The 21,316-nt window shown below is 41.3% G+C and overlaps 1 protein-coding gene across 5 annotated transcripts in view; it reads left to right on the top strand.

The window, feature by feature from the left end:
- The window catches only part of DENND1A (DENN domain containing 1A), a 508,975-nt gene that overhangs the window by 243,987 nt on the left and 243,672 nt on the right, over positions 1-21,316 (top strand). For all 5 annotated transcript variants that reach the window (XM_042912620.1, XM_042912618.1, XM_042912619.1 and 2 more), the window contains 2 exons: positions 3,438-3,518; positions 8,091-8,144. In XM_042912620.1, the coding sequence (XP_042768554.1) occupies positions 3,438-3,518; positions 8,091-8,144 (135 nt within the window). The remainder of the gene's footprint in view (positions 1-3,437; positions 3,519-8,090; positions 8,145-21,316) is intronic.

Here is a 21,316-nt window from a genome sequence, read left to right as displayed (position 1 = left end):
TCTGTTCACAATTCACTTCACTCAAACATTCAGATTTTCACTCAGATTTGAAAGATGTCTTTAGTAAATAGAATGGCATCACATGTAAGCTCTTAACAGTCTTAGAATTGGAGACTGACTCATGTAATTTTTTTTCTTCCATATTCATGCTCCAGTCAAAACATAATGGACTTTTAAAAACATGTCTTGTGATACAGGAAAGATTGGGTGTGCACAACCCACACGTAGGAGAAGATAGGATTATTGCCCTGTAAAATTGGTGTACCAGTCCTCTGGGCCATTGCCCCAGGAAGGACCCTGCCTCTTGGAGTGAAGAGTTGAGATCAGTGATGTGTTTTAGTGGAGTCTCTTTCCACTGTACCTAATACTCTTTCTGTTAAATTCTTTCTGGTTAAAGGAATTATGACGCAGATGAAAGGGAATCTGTGTACAACTGGCTTACTTGTCGGCAAGCCATGGGTTATCAGATTAGAACGGGGAGGAAGAGCTTTTATTAAAAGAACAGAATCCCCTCCCCAAATCCAAAAGTCACTAGGAAGTTAGGCTTCAGCTGGGGGGCTTAGGTGTGGCTGGTGACCATGATGGCTCAGAGTGGAGTGTTGGAACCTCAGCTACATGATGAGGGTGTCTGTCTGGGTCGCTGACCCTTTTTGGTTATTTTTGGTTATCAGACTGTGGATGGGGCATGGAGGGCATCCCTGTGGAAGAGTTGGCAGGGGTTGAAGAGGGCATCTGAGCCAGAGAGCAGCCTGGTTGAGAGTGTTGGAGCCTGAGGGATGAAACGGTTCATTACGTGGGATAGTGGTGGCAGTGGCTTGGCAGCAGATATCCGAATGCTGGGAGGATCTAGAGGGATCCACAAAGGAAAGGAGACGGCAGTGGCCCAGCACTGGAGGGTTGGAACCCAGGGTGGGGAGGGCTTTTTTGTTGGGAAAGAGTGAACAGTGGTGGCCTAGCACTGGATAGCCATATTCAAGCAGGGCAAGAAGGGCCCCTGGGTGGATAGGGTCAGCCGTAAAAGATAGGTTACATACAAATTAGTAAGTATATTAAGAAAATAGGATCGGTTGTTCACTTCTGTGGAATTTAGTTACAAATATGAAAAGGAAGGAAACCAGAAGGATTCCTATGTTGGATTGGAATTAGACCCATTAGTATGAACCCTATGGCTTTTGATATATGTGGTAGATATAGAAATCAATAAAGATGTGTATATTGTGGATCTCTCTGTGTGTGGTATATTCTCTGGCTCTAACCACTAAGAGAGTCTGGGATTAGCAATACCCAAGTAGCAGTGAGCACACCTAGTGTGTAAATTGTGGTTTCTAAATAACATTTTCCACTAAAAGGAGCCAGAACTCTGAAGAAATGTCTAATTCCAGGGCTGGAGCAGGGAAAGTATAAAATGAGCCTGGAATATCTTTTTGTGCCAAAAAGTGCTCAAAGGAAATGCTCAAAACATGATGGGGACATGTCAGAAAGACCAAAAAAGTGAGCTTGAAAGACATAATAGGTTCCCACTGGTCCGATCTGGGACAATTTCAAGCATCAAAACAAATAGCAATAGCAAAGGATTGTAGTCATTGAGTAAAATAGGAAACCGTGTGTCCTTACGTGTGTGTGTATGTAAATAGACAAATTAAAAGTTTGATGAGGAATGGGGTATTTACCTAAAGTATCACTCCACAAAATGCTTGCTAAACACAGAGGGAAAATGAGTACCTTCATAATAGAGACTTCAGATGAATTAATGAAATGATCAAAGTGGAACATCATCAATCATGGAACAAATTGAAGTCTGAATCAATAGAAAACATCAAACAATTGAGAGTTATTCCACAGAACGACTGGACTCACTGTCAAGTGCCTATGAATCTAAGAAAGACTCAAACTGTTCCAGACTGATGAAGACCAGAGAATCCTAACAACTAAAGGCAACATGTGATTCTGAATTGGATTATTTTGCTAACCAAGGACATTATGGGCACATTTATAAAACTTGATGAGATCTGAGAATTAGATGGGAATGTTCTATCAATATTAATTTCCTGATTTTGATGATTAATTGTGGTTATACAGGAGAATGTCCTTTGTATATATGGATGATGGGGAATAATGTCAGCAACTCACTTGTACATAGTTCAGGAAATAAAAAGTTGCTGTCTTACAATTACTCTATAAATTCGAGATTTTTTGCAGGCCAGAAGTAAACGTGTGCATGTGCACACATTCATTTATCTGTGAGAGACTGGAACGATTTATCAGAGTTTGGAATGAAACAGGTTTTTTAAAAATTTTTTTAAAACATTTATTCATTTTTGAGAGACAGAGTGTGAGTCGGGGAGGGGCAGAGAGAGAGGGAGACACAGAATCCAGCAGGCTCCAGGCTCTGAGCTGTCAGCACAGAGCCTGATATGGGGCTTGAACTCACGGACCGTGAGATCATGACCTGAGCCAAAGTCAGACGCTTAACCGACTGAGCCACCCAGGTGCCCCTGAAACAGGTTTTTGATCTGGACTCATCCTCTTTTCTCTCTCCTTTAAGTTTATTCCAAAGACTGCCATAGAGCAGCGGAGAGGCCTCTGGGCTTGAACGCAGAAAACTTGCATGCGGCTCCTGGCTGTGCAACTTACTAACCGGCTGACTTGAGCCAAGTTGTTGCACCCTCCGGAGCCTCAGTTTTCAATCTGTGAAGTGGGGTAGTTGTGAGGATCAAACAGGTAACAAATGGATACAACTGCAAGCTTAATACTATTCCGTCAGCACAGAGAATTCCACAGAGTGGGAGAAATGGCTTTTGCATAATTCTATAAGCAGTGTTCTTTTGAGCATTTTAAAAGTGAATCTGTTCTCAATCGAATAATTTGTACTGCTTTGTATTTCATTCTGTGGCTCAGTTTCACTAATTAAAATGCACAGCCACCATACTATATTGCATGCTGTTGTATGTAGTTCATTTTAACTTTCCATAATTGGATGCTGCTGTGTACATCCAGCGAGCACTCAATAAAATTAATTGAGGGTAATGATGATGAAGACAAGATCTATAGTGTCGTCGTTGTTTCTCCCAACCACCCCCGCCCTGTAAGCTGGGATTGTTTGCATTTAAAAGTTGTTGCTATGGAGTTGAGAGGGTAGGTTTGCTGAGAGCTTATGGTATATGATCCATAAAAGGCGGTCATGGTAGGTGTCTTACTCAGTAGAAAATGTCAAACTTGGTGTAGGAGGATCTGTTTGGCTCTTCTATTGAGCCATAAAGCAGTGTCTTTTGTCCAACCTACTTGAATATCAAGGCTGTTTCTATGCTGCGGCCACTACCTCCCCAGCCCCCTCTGTCAGGAGGGCCTCCAGCTCACTGTGTGCCCAGACCTCCCTGCTGGCCTCTGACTGAGGGCCCAGCCTTGCTTTTGTTACTTAGGCTTTTTATTTCTTTCAGGAAAATCAGTGGAATGAGCTTCTTGAAACTCTGCACAAACTTCCCATTCCTGACCCAGGAGTGTCTGTTCATCTCAGCGTGGTAAGTGGGGGCAGAAAATGAACGATCGCCGAGAAACCATTTCATCATTAACAGTAAGATGGAGTTAGCCGAACAGGATCGTCTTTTGTTGTCTGCACCTTCCCCAGCCCTGCCTCTGAAGCCTCTGGACTCAAGACAGGCCAGAGAGTTAAAATTCTTCCCTTTCTTTGGGATTCCATGAGGAATGGGTCCCAAGTGTCCCCAGGGCTCCCCTCTTCCTGGTTGGCATCCCATCACTAGCATCTCCTGGATGGCAGGTGCCGGGCTTGGGATGTGATGGCTGGCCCCTTCCCGCCTCCTCAGCCCCCTGCCTCATGCTTTCCTTCCCTTCTCATCATTGCTGTGCATGCCCCTTTGCTGAAGCCCATGCTGTCGCCCCTGAGCCCTCAACACTGCCTCTCTCCTCCTAACTAAGGTAACCCACATTTATCCTTCAGAACTCACCTTGGATTTTATTTATAGAGAAATCCTCCCCTTGCCTCCCTTCTCTCCGCAAGGCTTAGACGAGGTTTTCTTCTTTGCCCCGAGCATCTTGTACGCTTTGCAGTGTTTAGTCACACCACATCTGTTCTCTGGTCTCGGCCACTAGCCCCTCAAGGACAGGAATGGAGAGAGCCTAGCATGGTTCCTGGCCCACAGGAATGATTGTTTCTTTGAACTCTTTTAAGTACACGCTACGTGATGTGTGGTGCGCTCAGCTGAAAACCCTCCACACTGGGAAGTTTCAGTCTAGCTGTAGTTTTGCTGGTGACCTCGGTGATCTTAAAACCTTTAGCCTGTGGGTCCCAAGCTCCTCATTGATCGGATAAGATGTCAGAAGAGGTGTAGGGGATCTTTTTCATATTTCAGTTACTGGAGTTCTCTGATTCTCCAGGTCAAACCTTTGCCACCACCTTCATCAGAATTCTCAGATGGACACCCATTGGCCAGCTATTGACTGATTACCCAGGGGCTATTTTCCCTATGTTGTGGGATCTGAATGTTTAAAAAGTTGTGTTGGATGTGTGATGTGACATCTGCCATCCCGCTGATCACAGGATCCAGCTGATTTTGCCCATCCCCTTCCTCCCTCACCTCTCCATGTGTGTCCCTCCCAAAGCTGTGCCTTCGGTCGAAGAGCACGACCTTCCCCTGATAGAGGAGGATCGTTCTTTAGTCCAGGGCATAGGAGTAGCTGTGCTCTCCTGCTAGAATCTCCAAACAAGCTCTCAAGGTCCATTTGTAGGAGAACATAGGGTAGTCAAGCTTCCAAGGCTCTAGGTACATCCAAATGAGGTGTTGCATGTGGCAGTCTGCCTTTCTTTAGACAGACAGATAGATAGATAGATAGACAGACAGACAGACAGACTGACCGACCGGTCTGGTAGATAAGAAGCTTTATTTTTGAAATAATAGAAAGTTTTGTTGTTCAGCTTCACTAGGACCAGGTGCAGCACTGGTATTCAGTGGTTAGTGTATTTGCCCTCATAAAGAAAACATATCTCACAGGGGTTTTTTTTAATGATCAAATTGAAAGCAGTATTACTACCAATAACTAATAATAGATCTTCTATTTTGTTAAGTTCTTAATTTCTGCCAAGTATGCATCTCTAATGCTCAAAACAACTCTACAGAACAGATAGTAGCATTCTCGTCTCATAGATGAGGCTTAGAGAGAAAAAGGTACTTGCTCACCCAAGGCTGTGTGGTTAATAAGTGAGAAGACTGGGGTTTTCAAACCCAGGGCTAACTTCCAAGCCCATGTTCTTTCCACTAGGCCATGAGTGTTGAAAGAAAGGGAGCAAAGAAGAAACTGGTCTGATAGAGGTTTTTGTTCATTCTAATAGAAGAGAGGAAGGAAAGGAACCTTGTTAGAGAAATTCTTGAAGGGAAGACTGCACGGAAAAGATGATGAAGAAATGAGCTTTAAACCTGTTCGGGTCATTGCCAGATAGCTAAGCAACCTTGCCTTTGTCCCTGTCCCTTTTCCTCAAGCAGCTTGATCTCTCCGCTTCAGTCTGTAATGACATCCGACAGGTAGCTGTGGAGTAGCCTGGCTGGGTCACCAGCTGCTGGGGAGGAAGGGCCACTCCTTCCCCTGAGTGGCTGCCAGACCTCAAGGACAAGCCATCCCAGGGGCAGGAGAAACTGTTGGGGGGAGGAGGTGCAGCTGTTTCGTGCCAGTGGTTCCTAGGAATGTTTCTGACCTCCTCTGGTTGCTGCATTTCATGGGTGATGGAGCAAGACAGAATCTCAAAGGACAGCCTGGGGACTACTTGGTTTTGGAATTGCGTTGCCTCACTATTTACAATCCATTGCATCTGTAAAGGCAGATATTTGTTTCTTTCCTATTCGGGAGGAATTCTCTCCATGTTGCATTTCGGATTTTGAAGGGCTAGTCACATTCAGCTTATAAAACCTGAAATATGGGAAAATGGCAATCCTGGACTTTGCGTCTTTGGCCAGAAGAGACTACTTCCGTGTGTCTGGTAGAGGCAATTGAGAGAAAATACAAATGCAAATTAGCAGTCGAGAAGTAATAATTTTCTATTAAAATATAATGTATGGAATGCTAGGCATTCCACGTGTATAAAATTTATTCTTCAGAACAGTTTTGAAGGAGACCTCAGGTTTCCCATTTACAGGTTCGGAAACTGAAGTTCTGAGCTATCAAGCGAAGTTGACTAAGTTCACGTAACTATTAAATGGTGACTCTGTGGTCCTTGTTCCTTCTCCCTTGCTGTGCCAGCCACTATTTTGTCACTCCATCACCATGTGGACATCCATTACTGAACATTTCCTGGGACTCCCCCTAGCCGTTTGTGATAGAAGTTGGTATCTCATAGCATCAAATTTAACCTTGTATTTTACAACTCATTGTTAAATTGAATCGGATGTTAACTAGTGTTTTTTTAAATGTTTATTTATTTATTTTTGAGAGAGAGAGAGAGAGAGAGAGAGATTGTGAGCAGGGGAAGGGCAGAGAGAGAGGGAGAGAGAGAATCCTAAGAGCCTGACAGAGTTCGAGGGGCTCGAACTCACAAATGTGGGATCATGACCTGAGCCAAGATCAAGAGTTGGACAGTTAACTGACTGAGCCGCCCAGGTGCCCCAATTGTTAACTAGTTTTCATGCTGCATAGTCTCTATTATAAGACTTCATAGGTGGTATTTTGGCACAGACATGCAGCTTTTGGAATGATGCTTTGCAGAGAGGGTTTTTTTTTTTAAGTGGTCTTTTCATAATTTTTGTTTCTGCCTTTTAGTTTACTTTAATTCAAGAGGCTTTAGCTATAATTTGTTCATGAAAAGTGTAGGTATAGCAGTCTGTTACAGTGGGAAGAGAATAGCTCTCGTTCTCTGGACCTGGTTTCAGTTCCTGGTTCTGTTACCTGCTAGCTGTGTGCCCTTAGCCTTAATTTACCCATTTATAATATGGAGATAATATCGTCTTAAAATTTGTTATGGAAATTAGAGATAGCATTTATACAACTCCCTGACATAAAGCCTTCCGTGTAGCGGTATCCAACGGTCAGTATCTGTTGAATATCAGGCAAGTCGCTTATACTATTATTGTTGTTGTGGTCATTATTGCAGTTGTCACCCAGCCTTTCATTTCAGGAAGTCTATACGACCCATTCTTCTTGAGACCTACTTATTTTGCAATTATCCAAGAATGGAGGGGAGGGACTTCCTGAAATGTCACTTGGGGGTCCAGGTTTGAACTTTGGCCGTGGCTAAGCTGACCTTCTCTGCTGCGACCTTTCCTGCCCTCTGCACAATCCCATTTTTAATTGGCTAGCACCAGCCTCTCCCGTCCTGCTTGCCATTGTCCTCCTTGTCTTTAGTAGCACAGAAGAGGTGTCATCAGTTCAGCCTGTTGTCATTTAACTCAGGGACATATGCTCGTTACATACATGGGGATGCCTCCTTGAAAGTTCTTTGAACAGGTCAGGCTTTCAGCTCCATTGAGTCTCCCACTCCCTTCGCTGGAGATTACACTGGAAGTCAGGAGGCTTATTTGCAGAGCCTGCATAGGGGACAGAATTCTCCACTGTTAGCCATCTGTAGCGATCTCAGTGCAGCAGACCTTCAGTTAGAGCTGTCCTTAACGTCACTTGGGCCTTCGGGGCAGATTTTGCCCGCAGCTTGTATATGGATATAACCTCAGATGCTAAAATGAAATGGCAGGTTTGGTTGGTAAGACCATTGCTGAGTGAACCTAGTGATACTTGGTCCCTTGAGTCCACTTGCCTCATTGAACAATAAATTATGAAGCCTGCGGCTTTCATGTGTTCAGAAATGTGCAAACATTGTAGGGGAATTTAGCCTTTAACCTCGTTGAGCTGTTCATTTATATCTCCTAAAGATGTTCATCTCTCATAGAAAAGAATTCCGTCTACCAAACTGATGATTTAACATGTCTGGCTGTAATCCAACATTATCCAAAGAAAATATTCTGTGGTCGTTTCCTATGAGTGAAACTTTCCTCAATTGAGTAAGGAACTATCTTCAGATCCCTTACTGGATTTCTGAGTAATGTGCTTGTGGCAAATGTTTACAAAAATAAATAGCATTTGCTTTTCTTTTCCAGCATTCTTATTTTACTGTGCCTGATACCAGAGAACTTCCCAGCATACCTGAAAATGTGAGTACTTGGGGAGAAAAGTTAAGTTTTTCATCTTGTTTTTTACTTAATTTATTTTATTTTTGTTAATGTTTATTTAATTTTGAGAGAAGGAGAGACAGAGCACAAGTAGGTGAAGGGCAGAGAGAGAGGGAGACGCAGAATCCAAAGCAGACTCCAGGCTCTGAGCTGTCAGCACAGAGCCCGACACAGGGCTCGAACTCACAAACCATGAGATTACGACCTGAGCCAAAGTTGGACCCTTAACTGACTGAGCCACCCAGGCGCCCCTACTTAGTTTTAAAATAAAGTAAAAGGATACATTTTCCCATTATAAAAATAATGCATTACAAAAGCAAAGGCAAATAGAGAATATTTGAAAGGAAGAGAAAGTGTAAAGACAAGGAGGGATCATTACTCATACTTCTCAAAGGTAATCCCCTATTAACATGTTGATGTCTCATTCTATTCTTTTGGGAATGTATGTTTCACATAGTTAAAATCACCTATCGAATAAACGTTTGTCTATCTTATTCATAAAAATCATATTTGGTGGTTGCATAGTATTTCATTTGCTATGTGGTTTACTTAGCTCTTCCCTTAGTGTTGTATATTTAGATGGTTTTTAGTTTTTCTCTTATAAAGAAAATGCTTCTGTATGAAGAACTTACCTGTAAAGATTTTTTTATTCAGGTAGGTCTACTCAAGTACAATTATACTATGGTTCTATATTCGCTTTAAGAGAGTAAAAGAAAATATTTGTGGGTATGAGTGTGAGGCCCCTCCAGTCCCACCTCTTAAAGAGTTTGGAGCAGTGAACTTGAGTCTGAGGGAGCAGAGGTTAATGTTTGCCCTCTGAACAAGATGAATTATGTATCTAGCCTTAAGACATATTTCCAAAATGTTTTACTTAGATTATAAATAGTACTATGTAGGGGCACCTGGGTGCCTCAGTCGTTTGGGTGTCTGACTCTTAATTTTGGCTTAGGTTGTGGTCTTATGGTTCATGGGATCGAGCCCTGCATCAGGTTCCACATTGGAACCTGCCTGGAATTCATTCATTCATTCTCTCTCTCTCTCTCTCTCTCTCTCTCTCTCTCAAAATAAACAAACAAACATTTAAAAATAAGTAAATAATACTATGTTGAATTAAATATAGATTCACCACCATGTAGGCACTTGATTACTTTTTTAAAATTGTATCAAAATATATATAATATCTAATTTACCATTTTAACCATATTTGTGTATACATTTCATTAGTGTATATATATTCACATCGTTGTGCAGTCATCATCAGCATTCATCTCCAGGACTTTTTCATCTTTCCCAACTGAAACTGTGTACCCATTAAAAATCAACTCCCCATTTACCCTCTCCTCTCATCCCCTGGCAACCACTATTTTTTCTTTCTCTCTCTCTATGAATTTGATTAGGTATCTCCTTTAAGTAGAACCATAGAATATTTGTCCTTTTGTGTTTTACTTATTTCATTTAGCATCACGCCTTTGTGGTTCATCCATGTTGTAGCATGTATCAGAACTTTCTTCTTTAAGACTGAGTAATATTCCACTGTAGGCATAACAGCCCTCTCCATTTTGTTTATCCATTGATGGACACTTGAGTTGTTTCTACATTTTGGCCATTGTGAATAATGCTGCTGTGAACATTGGTGTACAAACATCTAGATGTTCAAGTCCCTGCTTTTCATTCTTTTGGGTGTATATTTGATTATTAAAGTACTGGAATAAGTGGTATATTTCTTTATAACTACTACAGATGCACAGAAAGGAAATTCTTTTAAATGTTGTCTGTAAAACAGATAAATTATAAGTGTCAAGTAACCATGCTTTATTAATGAAGTTATTAGACTATAGAATTGTCCTTAGGTAAACATCTTAGTCAGTTGGGACTATCAAATATATCCATAAAATTTATTATCTATATGATCAGGCTCTGGTGTAAAACACTGTTTTCTTTTTGTTTGACATTAAGTAGTAAAAAGTTTGGACTGTCATTCCCATTTCAGCAACAATAGCTAATATTACTGGGTACTACTGCTTGTCAAATGGTGTATTCAGTGATTACCTGCATTTTTTCATTTACCACTCTTAACAAGCTTAGTTGCTAACTATCATAATTATTATTTTATATATGGAAACAGAGACCCTGAGAATTTAAGTAACATGTTCAAGATTCTACAGCAAAGAAGTAGTAGGATTAGAGTTCAAACAATGGTCTTTCTTATTCTAGAGATGAGCCTTCATATGCTATGCTACACTTCGAGCCCACAATTTTACCTTTCACCTCTCAAAAAATTCCATGGAAATGACAAAAGAACTATAAAATATAGTTCCAGAGGGAGCTGCCATGCACCAGAAAATTTCAGGAATTTCCACAACATAAAGGAGATGATTATGGATACTTAGCAGTCAGTAAGTAGACACTGGAAGAACCCAAAGAAGAACTAGAAAAATCCTGTGGAAGAGAAGAAGCAGGGTCTTACTGTGGACAAATAGCAAAAGGCTGTTTGTCGTGGGATTATTTTCAAATGCTATGAAACATTTATAAAAATTGATTATGTCCCAGATCACACTGAAAACTTTTAAAGAGAGAAACTCGAAGTCTTACAGGACAGTCTCTTTTATGGCAATGCATAAGACTAGAAATTAATGATAAATAAAAATTTAAAAATAATCATCTACTTGAAATAGTGACTGGGTCAAAGAGGACAAAACATTAAAGTTGTGTATTATTTAGATATTAATGGTAACAACACAAACAACAAAAAGCCAACGGATGCAGCTAAAACTACCCTCAGGGGGAAACTGATAGCTTCTAATGCTTTATTATAAATGAGAAACTTAGAAAGTAATGAATTTGACTTTTAGCTCAAAAAGCTGGAAAATGAATAGCAATAAAAAAGCCAAAGTAGAAAAATGAATTACAGTTTAGGTAAAAAATTTTGTTAAAGTAGAATTGAAAAATAAGACTTTTTAAAAACTGAATTTTTGAAAAGAAAACTAAAGTAAAATTAAAATTATGCAATAAATTTGGAACAGGCAGTAGAAAATTTTCTAGAAAAATATAAGTGATTGAAGTCAACCTAAGAAACAGGAAATATGAATATAGAACCAGAACTTGAAAAGATTAATGAAGCTTTTTTGGCCATCTCTACACCCTGCTGTTACAAATGTGCCAGCTTTAGGTGGTTGTATAGGCATGTTAAGGAACAGATATTATGTAAACTCTTCCAAATCATAGGAAAGGTATGTACGTATATGTATTATACAAAAGCAAAAGAAAAAATCACTTGTAATCCCATATCTCAGAGAAAGTCACGTTCCAAATTTTTCTTTCCTTCCTCTTTACAATAGTACTAGTTTTCACACTATGCAGCCTAGAGCCCCAAGGTTGCTGTAGGACCCTGGATGGCCGGGGGGAGATAGGTGTCTGGCTGGCCAGAGCACAGGTCACTGCTCCTGCTTTATTCATAGCAAGTTTATTTCTAGCCACTTAAGTTGGGAATTAGATAATACTTTGAGATAAAAGTGTCCTCTTGATTTAAAAAAAAAAAAAAAACAAAAAACAGTTTTAGAAGCTACGTTTTAAAAAACATAGTGGGGAGGGGTACCTGGGTGGCTTAGTCGGTTAAGCGTCTGACTTTGGCTCAGGTCATGATCTTACAGTTCGTGAGTTCAAGTTCTGCGTTAGGCTCTGGCTGACAGCTCAGGGCCTGGAGCCTGCTTCAATTCTGTGTCTGTCTGTCTGTCTCTCTCTCTCTCTCTCAAAAATAAATGTACATTAAAAAAAAATAATTAAACACAGTGGGGATCATACCAAATATATACCTTTATGTCACCTTTTTTTTTATAACAGTGTATTATGGACATCTACCCTTGTCATTAAAATTTGTTACAGAATATCTTTGTTATAAAAAACATTGAACAAGTAAGAAGTACATATAGAAAATGAATTACCGTTGTCCGTCCCCTACCCCTAGTCCCATTCTCCCTCAAATTTGTATGTCCTTCTAGACCTTTTAGGCCTTTCTCTATGTATGTGCAGTGTCGTATGTGTGAGTACCTGGGTGTGTTGTAGACATTTTTTTAAGACATAAATGTGATACTATTCATATTGTTTTACAACTCACTTTTTTAGTTTAGTGTATTCTAAAACCTGTTTATATTTACTTCATCCTTTTTTAATAATGATTTTTTTAATTTAACGGCATTACTATTCTTATGAAAATTATGCCTATTAATGCCTTAAAAAATCATATAGTACCACATAATTGTTGATGAAAATTTCAAATTCTCCTTACTTTCCACTTCTTGCAGTATTTCTGTCCGTGTTTTAAACCAATGTGTACATATGGCTACCTCTTAATTTTTCTGTCTCAGATATCACCTGTTAATTTTCTTACGGAAGTTGAGAGTTTAGGTCTTTTACCATCTCTGAGCCCCTCTCTCCCCAGAAAAAAAACCTTTTTATCACTTGCATGTTTTCCCTCCCCCATTTTTCCTCTATCTTCAGGAAAAATTTTAAATCCATAATGTTTATAAATAAGCATGCGGAAGGAGACATTCGATTATGATTGCGTTTCCTTTCTTGTACAACTTTTTGTCAATTAAGAGTTTCTGGATTTCACATCTTCCTGTTTATTCCCTTCTGGTGAAACATTCTCCAGTAGTTTCTTCAGAAAGTATTGTGTTGGGGGCAACATTTTGAAACTTTCCATCACTGAGAATGATTATCCTACTCCGGAATGAGTTGGAAGTTTGCCTTCAGAATTTTGAAGATGGAACTGTGTTGACTTCTAGTTTTCCTGTTAAAACTTGGAAGTTGTAAGCCTTTCTGATTCCTGATTTATTTTTTAGGATCCTTTATTTGTCTCTGGTATTCTGAAATTGTACAACGATTTGCTTTGCTCTGGCTCATTTTTATCTGCTGTGCTGGGCACTTGGTGGGTTCATTCAGTCTAGAAACTCATGTCCTTTAGAGCTGGGAAGTGTTGTCACATTATTTCTTTGAAAAAATTGTTCTTTATTTTTCTCGTTTCTCTGGGGCCTCTATGGTAGGATGTTCAGCTTTTGTGTTGATCCTCTAATTTTCTTTTCTGGTTTCTGTCATTCCCTTTTAGTTTTCCTTTTTCCAATGAATCCTTCCTCCCTGATGAATTTCTTCTGCTGTCATTGTTGATATCATGAAGAATTGATTACAAAGTTTCAAGTTCAATGCTTGGTCTAAGAGAGATACGGCTTTTGATGGTCCTTTTCTTTCCCTTCTTATTGAAGAGTCTTTTGGTTCTATTCAATAACTTGTTGTTTAATGGCATCTTGTTTTAGGAGTGCAATATTTTTTTTTTTCTCGTCTCTTTGAGACTATTGTGTATAGATTTAAAAAATTGTTCTTCTTGCATGTTTTTTTCTTCAATGTTTTCCCTCTTCTGTTTCGTTCTGTATCTTTGATTGTAGAGGCTTTCTTCAAGTGGCTGTCCAGCCCTGTTTAGACTGAGGCACTAAAAAGCTAAGTGGAAGGTCTGTGTTCATGAATGGGGCTTGTTACCTGGGGCCTTTATTGTAGATGATGGATCAGAGGTCTGGTTACTTAGGGGGTCTACGGGGGAGCTCTTAAATGTCAGTATCAGAATCTTTTCTTTAGATCTAGTAAGTTTTGTTTGTGTCTGTGAGCATAAGCTTCACCTACCAGCATTCTGGAAGCTGAGGAGGGTGGTGAGTTATGGGATATCAATATGTAGGATGTGTTCTTTAAGTCCCCCTCCCATTTTTTATTTAATGCTTTATCCTCTGTCCTTAACTATACCTGGTGTCCCCAAGATTTTCTGGTTCAGTGCCTCCAGAAAGGTTCAGTGCCTTTCTGCTGGAGGGGTGTCAGAGTGAGCCTCTTGAGAGAGAAGAATCTTATTTTCACTGGCACCCTTCAGAGGTTCTGGGTGTCTCTGATTCCTGAGCCTTTTTGGAGTTCTGTGGCCTGAATTGGGCTTGAGCTTGCGCCCTGTCCCTCTATCCCTCTGTCCCAGCTTTCGTGTTCAGCCCTTTGTCAGCTTCCAAGTCACCCTCCATGAGTTTTTCAACCTCAGTTGGTGCTGTGATTGGTGTTGTGGGCACGTTGGGCCAGATAATTCTTTGTTGTGTGGGATGGTCTTGTGTGTTGTGGGGTGTTAGCAGCATTCCTGAGATCATGTAGTGATATGATGGTAGCACACACCTCTCCAGCTGTGACAGCTGAAATGTCTCCAGACATTGCCACATGTCTCTTGGGATGAATGACCCAGCCTGAGAACTGTTTCTTTAGTAACATCTGCTTTCTGGCTTCTAAAAATTTGACCTCTCTCTTCCAGTAATGTCTTTTCTCTTGTTCTTTGGGGTTTACGCCTTTTAAAATTCTTTCACTGTGACTTTTCCTGGGGGGTTATTGGGGAGGGATGGTATCAGAAAGTAAAGACAAATATGTGTATTTAGTCTGCCGTATTTTACTGGAAGTCCCTCTAGTGTTTTAACTGTACCTCTCCTACTAATAGACGTTTAGATGGTCTCTGATGTCTTGCTATTATAAATAATGTTATAACAATTATTGCCTAGGTGAGGTTCATTATTTTAGTTTTTTTTAATTTTAAGGACTGAGAATTCCTTAAGAACTTAAATTTAAGGTACCTGAAAGTTCTGATAATTTCTTAATTTTCAAAACTGCTATAACTAAGGTTAGAAATAGGTTAGGAGGAAAAAACAAACCTGTCTTCTTCATAGCCTCAGCTCCAATTCCTGTCTGCACTGCCCCCACCATTAAAAAAATTTTTTTTTTTTTTTTTTTTTTTGCATTCCCTCTGCTGGTTTTGCCACTAATGAACCAATTCCCTGTGTATGACCCATTGTCCCCTAAATCCTCCTTTGCAAATCGGTAAAAGGCTGGCCTTGTTTGTTTCTAAGCGGGAATAATAAAAACAATCTGCCAGACTCCTAACATACATGGTTCCATTTAAATCCTTACAGCTCCTCTGTGAGAGGTAGACGTGAGCCCCATTTTATATGTAGGGACCCGGGGCTCCCAGACCTGAGGTTACCAGCCCAAGGTCTGTACCTAAGTGGGGTGTAGTGACTGAGGTTGGTAAGGAAACCAAGCATTTTGTTTTCATTATGCCAGCCTGCCTCCCTGCAGTTGGCTTTTGATATTCATGAGGAAAGAGAAAAAAATTATTTTTCATGTCTCAAATATGAAGTGAAGCAGGAACGCTTTTCCTCTAAGGAGAATCTGAACTTTTGTAGGACCAATTTGTGTGATTTTTGACACAGAGTCAGTACTGAGCTCTAGCCATGTTGAAATTTGCATTTTAATCTCTTGGTGATTTTTCAAGGATTAATTTAAAATGACTAAATTGGTGCATTGCAGATTGAAACAAGCAGTAACCACGGGGTTGTTAATATGACATAGTCTGCGGTAGTGGAAGGAACATGAGTTGTGGACACAGCCCGACACTGGGCTCCACCACTTGGGGACCTTGGACTACTTACATATATTCTCGGAGCCTCAGTGTCCTTATGTAATTAAAAAAAAAAAAAATGGGAGGAACAAATGAAGCATTGAATGTAAAGTTCCAAGTTCAATGCTTGGTGCAAGAGAGATACAGCTTTTGATGGTCCTTTTCTTTCCCTTCTTCTCTTTGCTTTCCTACAATCCTAGTCTTAACCTCTTTTGAGGTCTGTGTTGTGGCTACGGGCTAGGGCACATTACTTCTGGGGGCTTGTCTTTCTCTGGGTTTTTGCTAACATTCTGGGTTGTGAAGATCATTTCCTTTCATGGAGTGTGTGTCTGACCACACAAGTGTCTTAGCAGCTTCCACTGACACCGTGATTTTTGAAGCTTAGAAATGGTGCCAGGAATGAAGTCCAGGACTCCAGTGCCTACCACATGGGGGGTTCTGTAAACATTTATTGACTATCTCCTCTAAGGGGCATACTGAACTTAAGAGAATAAGCAAAGAAAAGGATGGAAGGACTTTGGCACATAGAACTTAATTCTGCCGCCAGAGAATCCTGTTGCTCTGGACAGCTTCAGAGAACGGTTAATGTAAGAAAGAGATAACACCTACCATGGATCAGTTCAGGCAGTATTTGTTATGTCATGGGATCTTCACAGCAGCTTGTGGTGTGGTTGATCTCCCTGCTCTGAAGAAGAAATGAAGCCCAGAGACCTGAAGTAACTTGCCCCTAGTCAGCCGGCCAATAAATGCTAAAACCGGGCATCACACGCAGGTCAATCTGATCCCAGCGCTGAGATGCTGCTGAGCCCTGGGCCTTAGGCTCCATGGCTTCCTATGCCCTTCTAAGAAATTGCTCATCGGCAGTTTCAGTTCTGTCATTAATTTTGTGAACATGTTTAATGTCATTTCTCCTTCCAGAATGAGAGGGATTAGTATTTTTTCGTCGCTGCATCTCTGTAATTAGCACTTTACCTAGAACATAGTAGATTGTCAATATATATTTATAGAATGACTGAATGGTTGGCTGGCTGACTGAGTGAATGAGTGAGCAATGCAGCCACCCCACGGAAAGGGGAAAATAACAATTCTTCTCACTTGGCTTTTGGGTCAGTGTGTCTGCAAGACATTAATGAAAAGCAAACAGAAAATTCTTTCCACTTTTAGATCGCTGTTGAAGTTAATTCTCATTAATCCTGCAATTTCTGCGTCGAAATATTTTCTTCCTTTTCACTGAAAAAGCATCACTAGGTAATTGTTCACCAGGGTTTTTCTCCATCAAGATAACACATGTAGGAGTGAATTTTATACAGGCAATAGTCAAATGAGCATAAATCTTTATAAATTTTAAACAATTGACCTGCACTAAAAAGAAATCCCAGATCAGGAACAATAATATTAGGTATGGGTAGTAATAATAACATTGTAAACTGGCTGTATAAGGGACTTTTTTTTTTTTTAAGCACCCAGGTTTTGAAGTTTACTTTTGATTAATGGATAATCATATAGACCTTCATTTGGGATATTAAACAAACCTGTCTTAATTATCTGGTCAGTGTCATACCAAGTGGTTAATGATGCAGGAAAAGCGTTTAGAATGGACAGTTACATATAACATTGCCCAGGCTCCACTTTGTCAAAAGATGTACCATGATATAGAAAAGATTTATGAACTCATCGTGACTTTGAAAAATAAACAAAGTTGAGGTGGTACTAGAAGGCTTATTATCAAGTACTGAGATTGTAGAGAATTCCATTGTTGCTCTTAAGGGTTGTCAGGTAATTGTTTATTCTAATGGTTTTTCCATTCACATAGGAGGGATAAAAGTTGACCTCTGGGTAAACCCTGCCTTCTTTCCTATAATATACTTCTCTGATGTGATTGCTTAAGTGAGTTTGTGGAATTCTTAGACAGATTATTTTAGAATGCAAATTTATAATTCCCTTTTAAGAATCCCACACAACTAAAGTAACCTAAATTCTTTAAAAAAAAAAAAAATCAATTGAGGATTCTAAAGGTTTACGTTATGGTAAAATAATCTGAGCAAGAGTTATTTCAGGAAATAAGACCCATTGGCAAAACCAAGCCTCTTGCCTTAGAAGCCTCCTCCAGACACAGTACAGTAAGTCTTTATCATGTGTACTGTGTATGAAGCTGAAAGTCACAAAGACTAATAAAATGACAGACCGTGGGGCGGATTAGCATCTGTTTCGAAGGCTCCAAGGAGTACCCAGCTTAGAGTCGGTTCTTTGGTTTGGGGATTATCTCATTTCCCCAAGGTATTGAACCTAAGACGCTTTTTCTCTAAGCCCCACTATATCCCCTCCCATCCTTGGCCCATCCCCCCAAACCCCCACCTGCTTCCTAACCCCGGGCGTGGATCACAGTGAGCCTGAAGTCCCCAGCCACCTGGATCGGCACAGGAGCCAGCAGGGATGGCTAGAAGTAAGCAGCTATTATGGGGCTTCTCCTGGGGGAAATGAGGTTTGTCAGGTGCCTTCCCCTCCTCTTTGTCTGGATTTAGAGCCACAGAGGGTTAGAGCTGGAAGGGACCTTTACTGTCATTTCTTTGTAGAGATGAGAAACGGGAGCCTGGAGAGGCTAAGGAGCTTGTGCAGCACACACCTTTTCCGAAACTCAACTTCAAGGCTGTTTTGACCCTGTTGACTAGAAACCTTCCTTGGACCTGAGCCCTTCCCAGCCCAAGTAGTGGTCAGCTTCATATCCCTGCTACCCAGCCCTACAGAGTAAGCTCATAATACATGCTAGGCAGATAGGAGAATGCTCACAAGGCACATCATTGATATGTAACTGAAATAATGCTTGAGCTCTATGAATGGAAACAGAATGTCCTTAAACCTAAAAATGTACTGGCACTGAGAAAACTGAACCCTTCTGAGTCTGGACACTGGAAATAGTCCCTCTAAGCAAGATTTTCCTTCCCAGTAGGTGAGTCACACAGAGAATTCATTGTCAGGGAATAAAGGGAATGGTGATTTAGACTTAGCCTTGGTGGCATTATAATCCAGGACACTAGGCCCAAGACCAGATGAGCGGCAACACCTTGCTTGACAGGATTGATGGTTCTTTAGAAGGAGGACTGATCCCACATTAAATGAGTGGACTCTCCCTCTAAAAAACCGGGGAAGTGGACAAGTGTGGTACTCTGTAACCTGGAAGTCCTGGGCGTTGTCTGAGCTTCTTCCTCCCCTCTCCACTTCTCAGGTCTAATTCATTATCAAGTCCTGTGATTCCACTTTACAGAGATCTGTCGCATCCATATCCAAAGCTTTCATCTCAATAGTTTTTTTTGCTGTAATCATTCATTCCGGGAATATGGCGCCAGCCTGTTAACTGATTGTGCTGCTTCCTGCTTGCCCTCTCCTGTGCGTCCTCCATAGGACCTCCAGGAAGATCTTTCCAAAACACATATGTGATTATATCATGATCCTTCGGCAACTCCCTCTGACCCACAAGGGAAGTCTAGGCTCTCACAGAATCTGCACCCAGTTCCCCTGCCCCAGCATGTCCCCTGCTCTAAACCCTGCTCTTCATTTTACTGAACTGCTAAGAGCTCTTCTCTCCTCCTTGCCTCTGTCTCTGCCTGGAATACGCTTCCTCCTGTGTCCACTGAGTGAACCGTTGGTGGGAGGCCCAGACCTAATATCGTCTCCTCTGTCAAGCCTTCCTCCTGTATCGGTCCAGCAAAGTTGAATCTGCCCTTCTCAGGCGGCCCTGGAGTGTGTGCGGCCTGGACCACAGTACTTTGCACACCATACTGATGCCATTGCCATCCCCAGGCTAAATTCCTGGAAAATGGGGATCATCTTTTCTTTAATCTCTGCAGGCCCAGCTCCCAGGTTGGTACTAAACACATAGTAGGAGTTAAATACGTTTGTTGATTGGCTGATTACAGGAGACAGAAATGGGAGGTTGAAGATTTAGTCCCACTGAAGGAAAGTGCTAGGAGGGTGGTATACCTTGTGTCCTTTATAAGTATAAGCTCACAGTATATTCTGGCTGCAGTCTTGAACTAGGACAACTTGCTATGGAAGTCGTCTCTTCTCATTATTCCCTATACTCTTGTCTTACCCATCAGAGATACATGATTGAGCTGGCTGTGAAATAAACACCTGCTTCTGCATGCAGCCCCTCCCCCATTACCTGATGAACAAACCACCTATTTCTTTACACTTGTACTAAATAGAGCCACACACACCTTAAACAACTCCCAATCCCATCCCCCTGCCATTTTATCTGACTTTGTGAGTTGCTAGTGTCAATTTTGTTTTCCATGAGCCCTTCACCATTGATCACTTCATCCAGCTCAGACCGCGGTTTTCTGACGTCAATGCTGTGTTCTTCCTAATACACCACCTTGTCTGTCTTCCAGGCTGGCGTGTTCCTCTTAGTCCAGCTAAGGAGGCTTAGTCACTGCTTTCTCTACTTATTGATTCTTTCATCAAACTGCTAGGTGATGGGATATGTCATTATACCCAGAGGGACCTCAGTGAAGTGACAGAAACCTACTTGTAACTGAGTGGTTATAAGATAGAGACCAATCACCATGCCTGCTCAAAGTGGAGGAGCTTGACAAATGAGGAATCTAGGAAGACTTCCAGGGGGAGGTGACATCTCAGCTGGGTCTTGGAAAGTAAATGGGTGTCCTCAAGGAGGAGAAGAGCATTCTAGGAGGAGGAAACAACAGAAGTAAAGACCTGAGGGTAAGAAAAGGCATGGCAGGTTTGAGAAATTGGGGATTGGTGGGGCTTAAGCCACTGGATCCTTTAAGGCACAAGGGAGAAAACCCCTTTCTCCAAGGGGTGTTCTTCGGAGATGAAGCATGGTGGAAACTGTAAATGTTCCCTGCAGCTGCTCCCAAGGCCTGCTGTGCCCCACAGGTGCTCCCATGGTCTGCTGTGCCCCACAGGTGCTCCCAAGGCTGAGTGAAGTTCCCGGGGCTGTCGCCACTCCCACCCACTCCCACCCGCCTGGGCGGGTGGCTTCCCAGAAGGAAAGAGGCAGGGGAGGAAGCAGATAAGAAAGACAGCTTCTGTTTAGACACAAATATCTTGGTAATCAGCACAGATGGGATGAGAAATACCAAAAAAAGTACATGACAGTTTAGAGAGAATTTGGCTAAATGTTACATATTTTTAACATACCTGTGTAGAGTTTTTGGAACAAGCACCTGAATCCCTCCGAACCCGATTGGGCCTGGGGGTTATGCCTCAACCAAGTGGTATTTTTATTTCAGAAATGTTTCCTTCCCCATCCACAAAAGTATCCTTATGATTTTTTTTTTTTTTCTCCCACCAAAATAAGGTGCAGGATTTGTCTCTGACGCTGTGTCTCCTTATTTGGACGGCAAGCTGTGTAACATATTTCTACCCAGCGTGAAGCTTCTTGGCAGACTCTTGAGGCCACGTTTTGGTGGCTTCAGAGTTATCTTTGGATCTGTCAAAAGTGCTAATGGGCTTTCTGGCCTTCTTTAAGCTCCTCATTTCTATTTTCTTTTTACTTCCATCCTCTCCTAAAAGAAAAATTTATGTAATTCATCAGCAGTTAAGCATTTTACTGAAATGCTCAGCTGAGGGCCTTGTATTTTTGTTTGCGAGAATAGCTCTGCCATGTCACAGTCTTCAGAACAAACCCCACCCTGACATCATCAGCTCAGCACTCCTCAGTCCACCG

This window comes from Panthera leo, chromosome D4 (genome assembly GCF_018350215.1).
Source record: "Panthera leo isolate Ple1 chromosome D4, P.leo_Ple1_pat1.1, whole genome shotgun sequence".
NCBI lineage: Eukaryota > Metazoa > Chordata > Mammalia > Carnivora > Felidae > Panthera > Panthera leo.
Note: the sequence above shows the minus strand (reverse complement) of the source record. Positions and strands in the feature narration are given on the sequence as shown.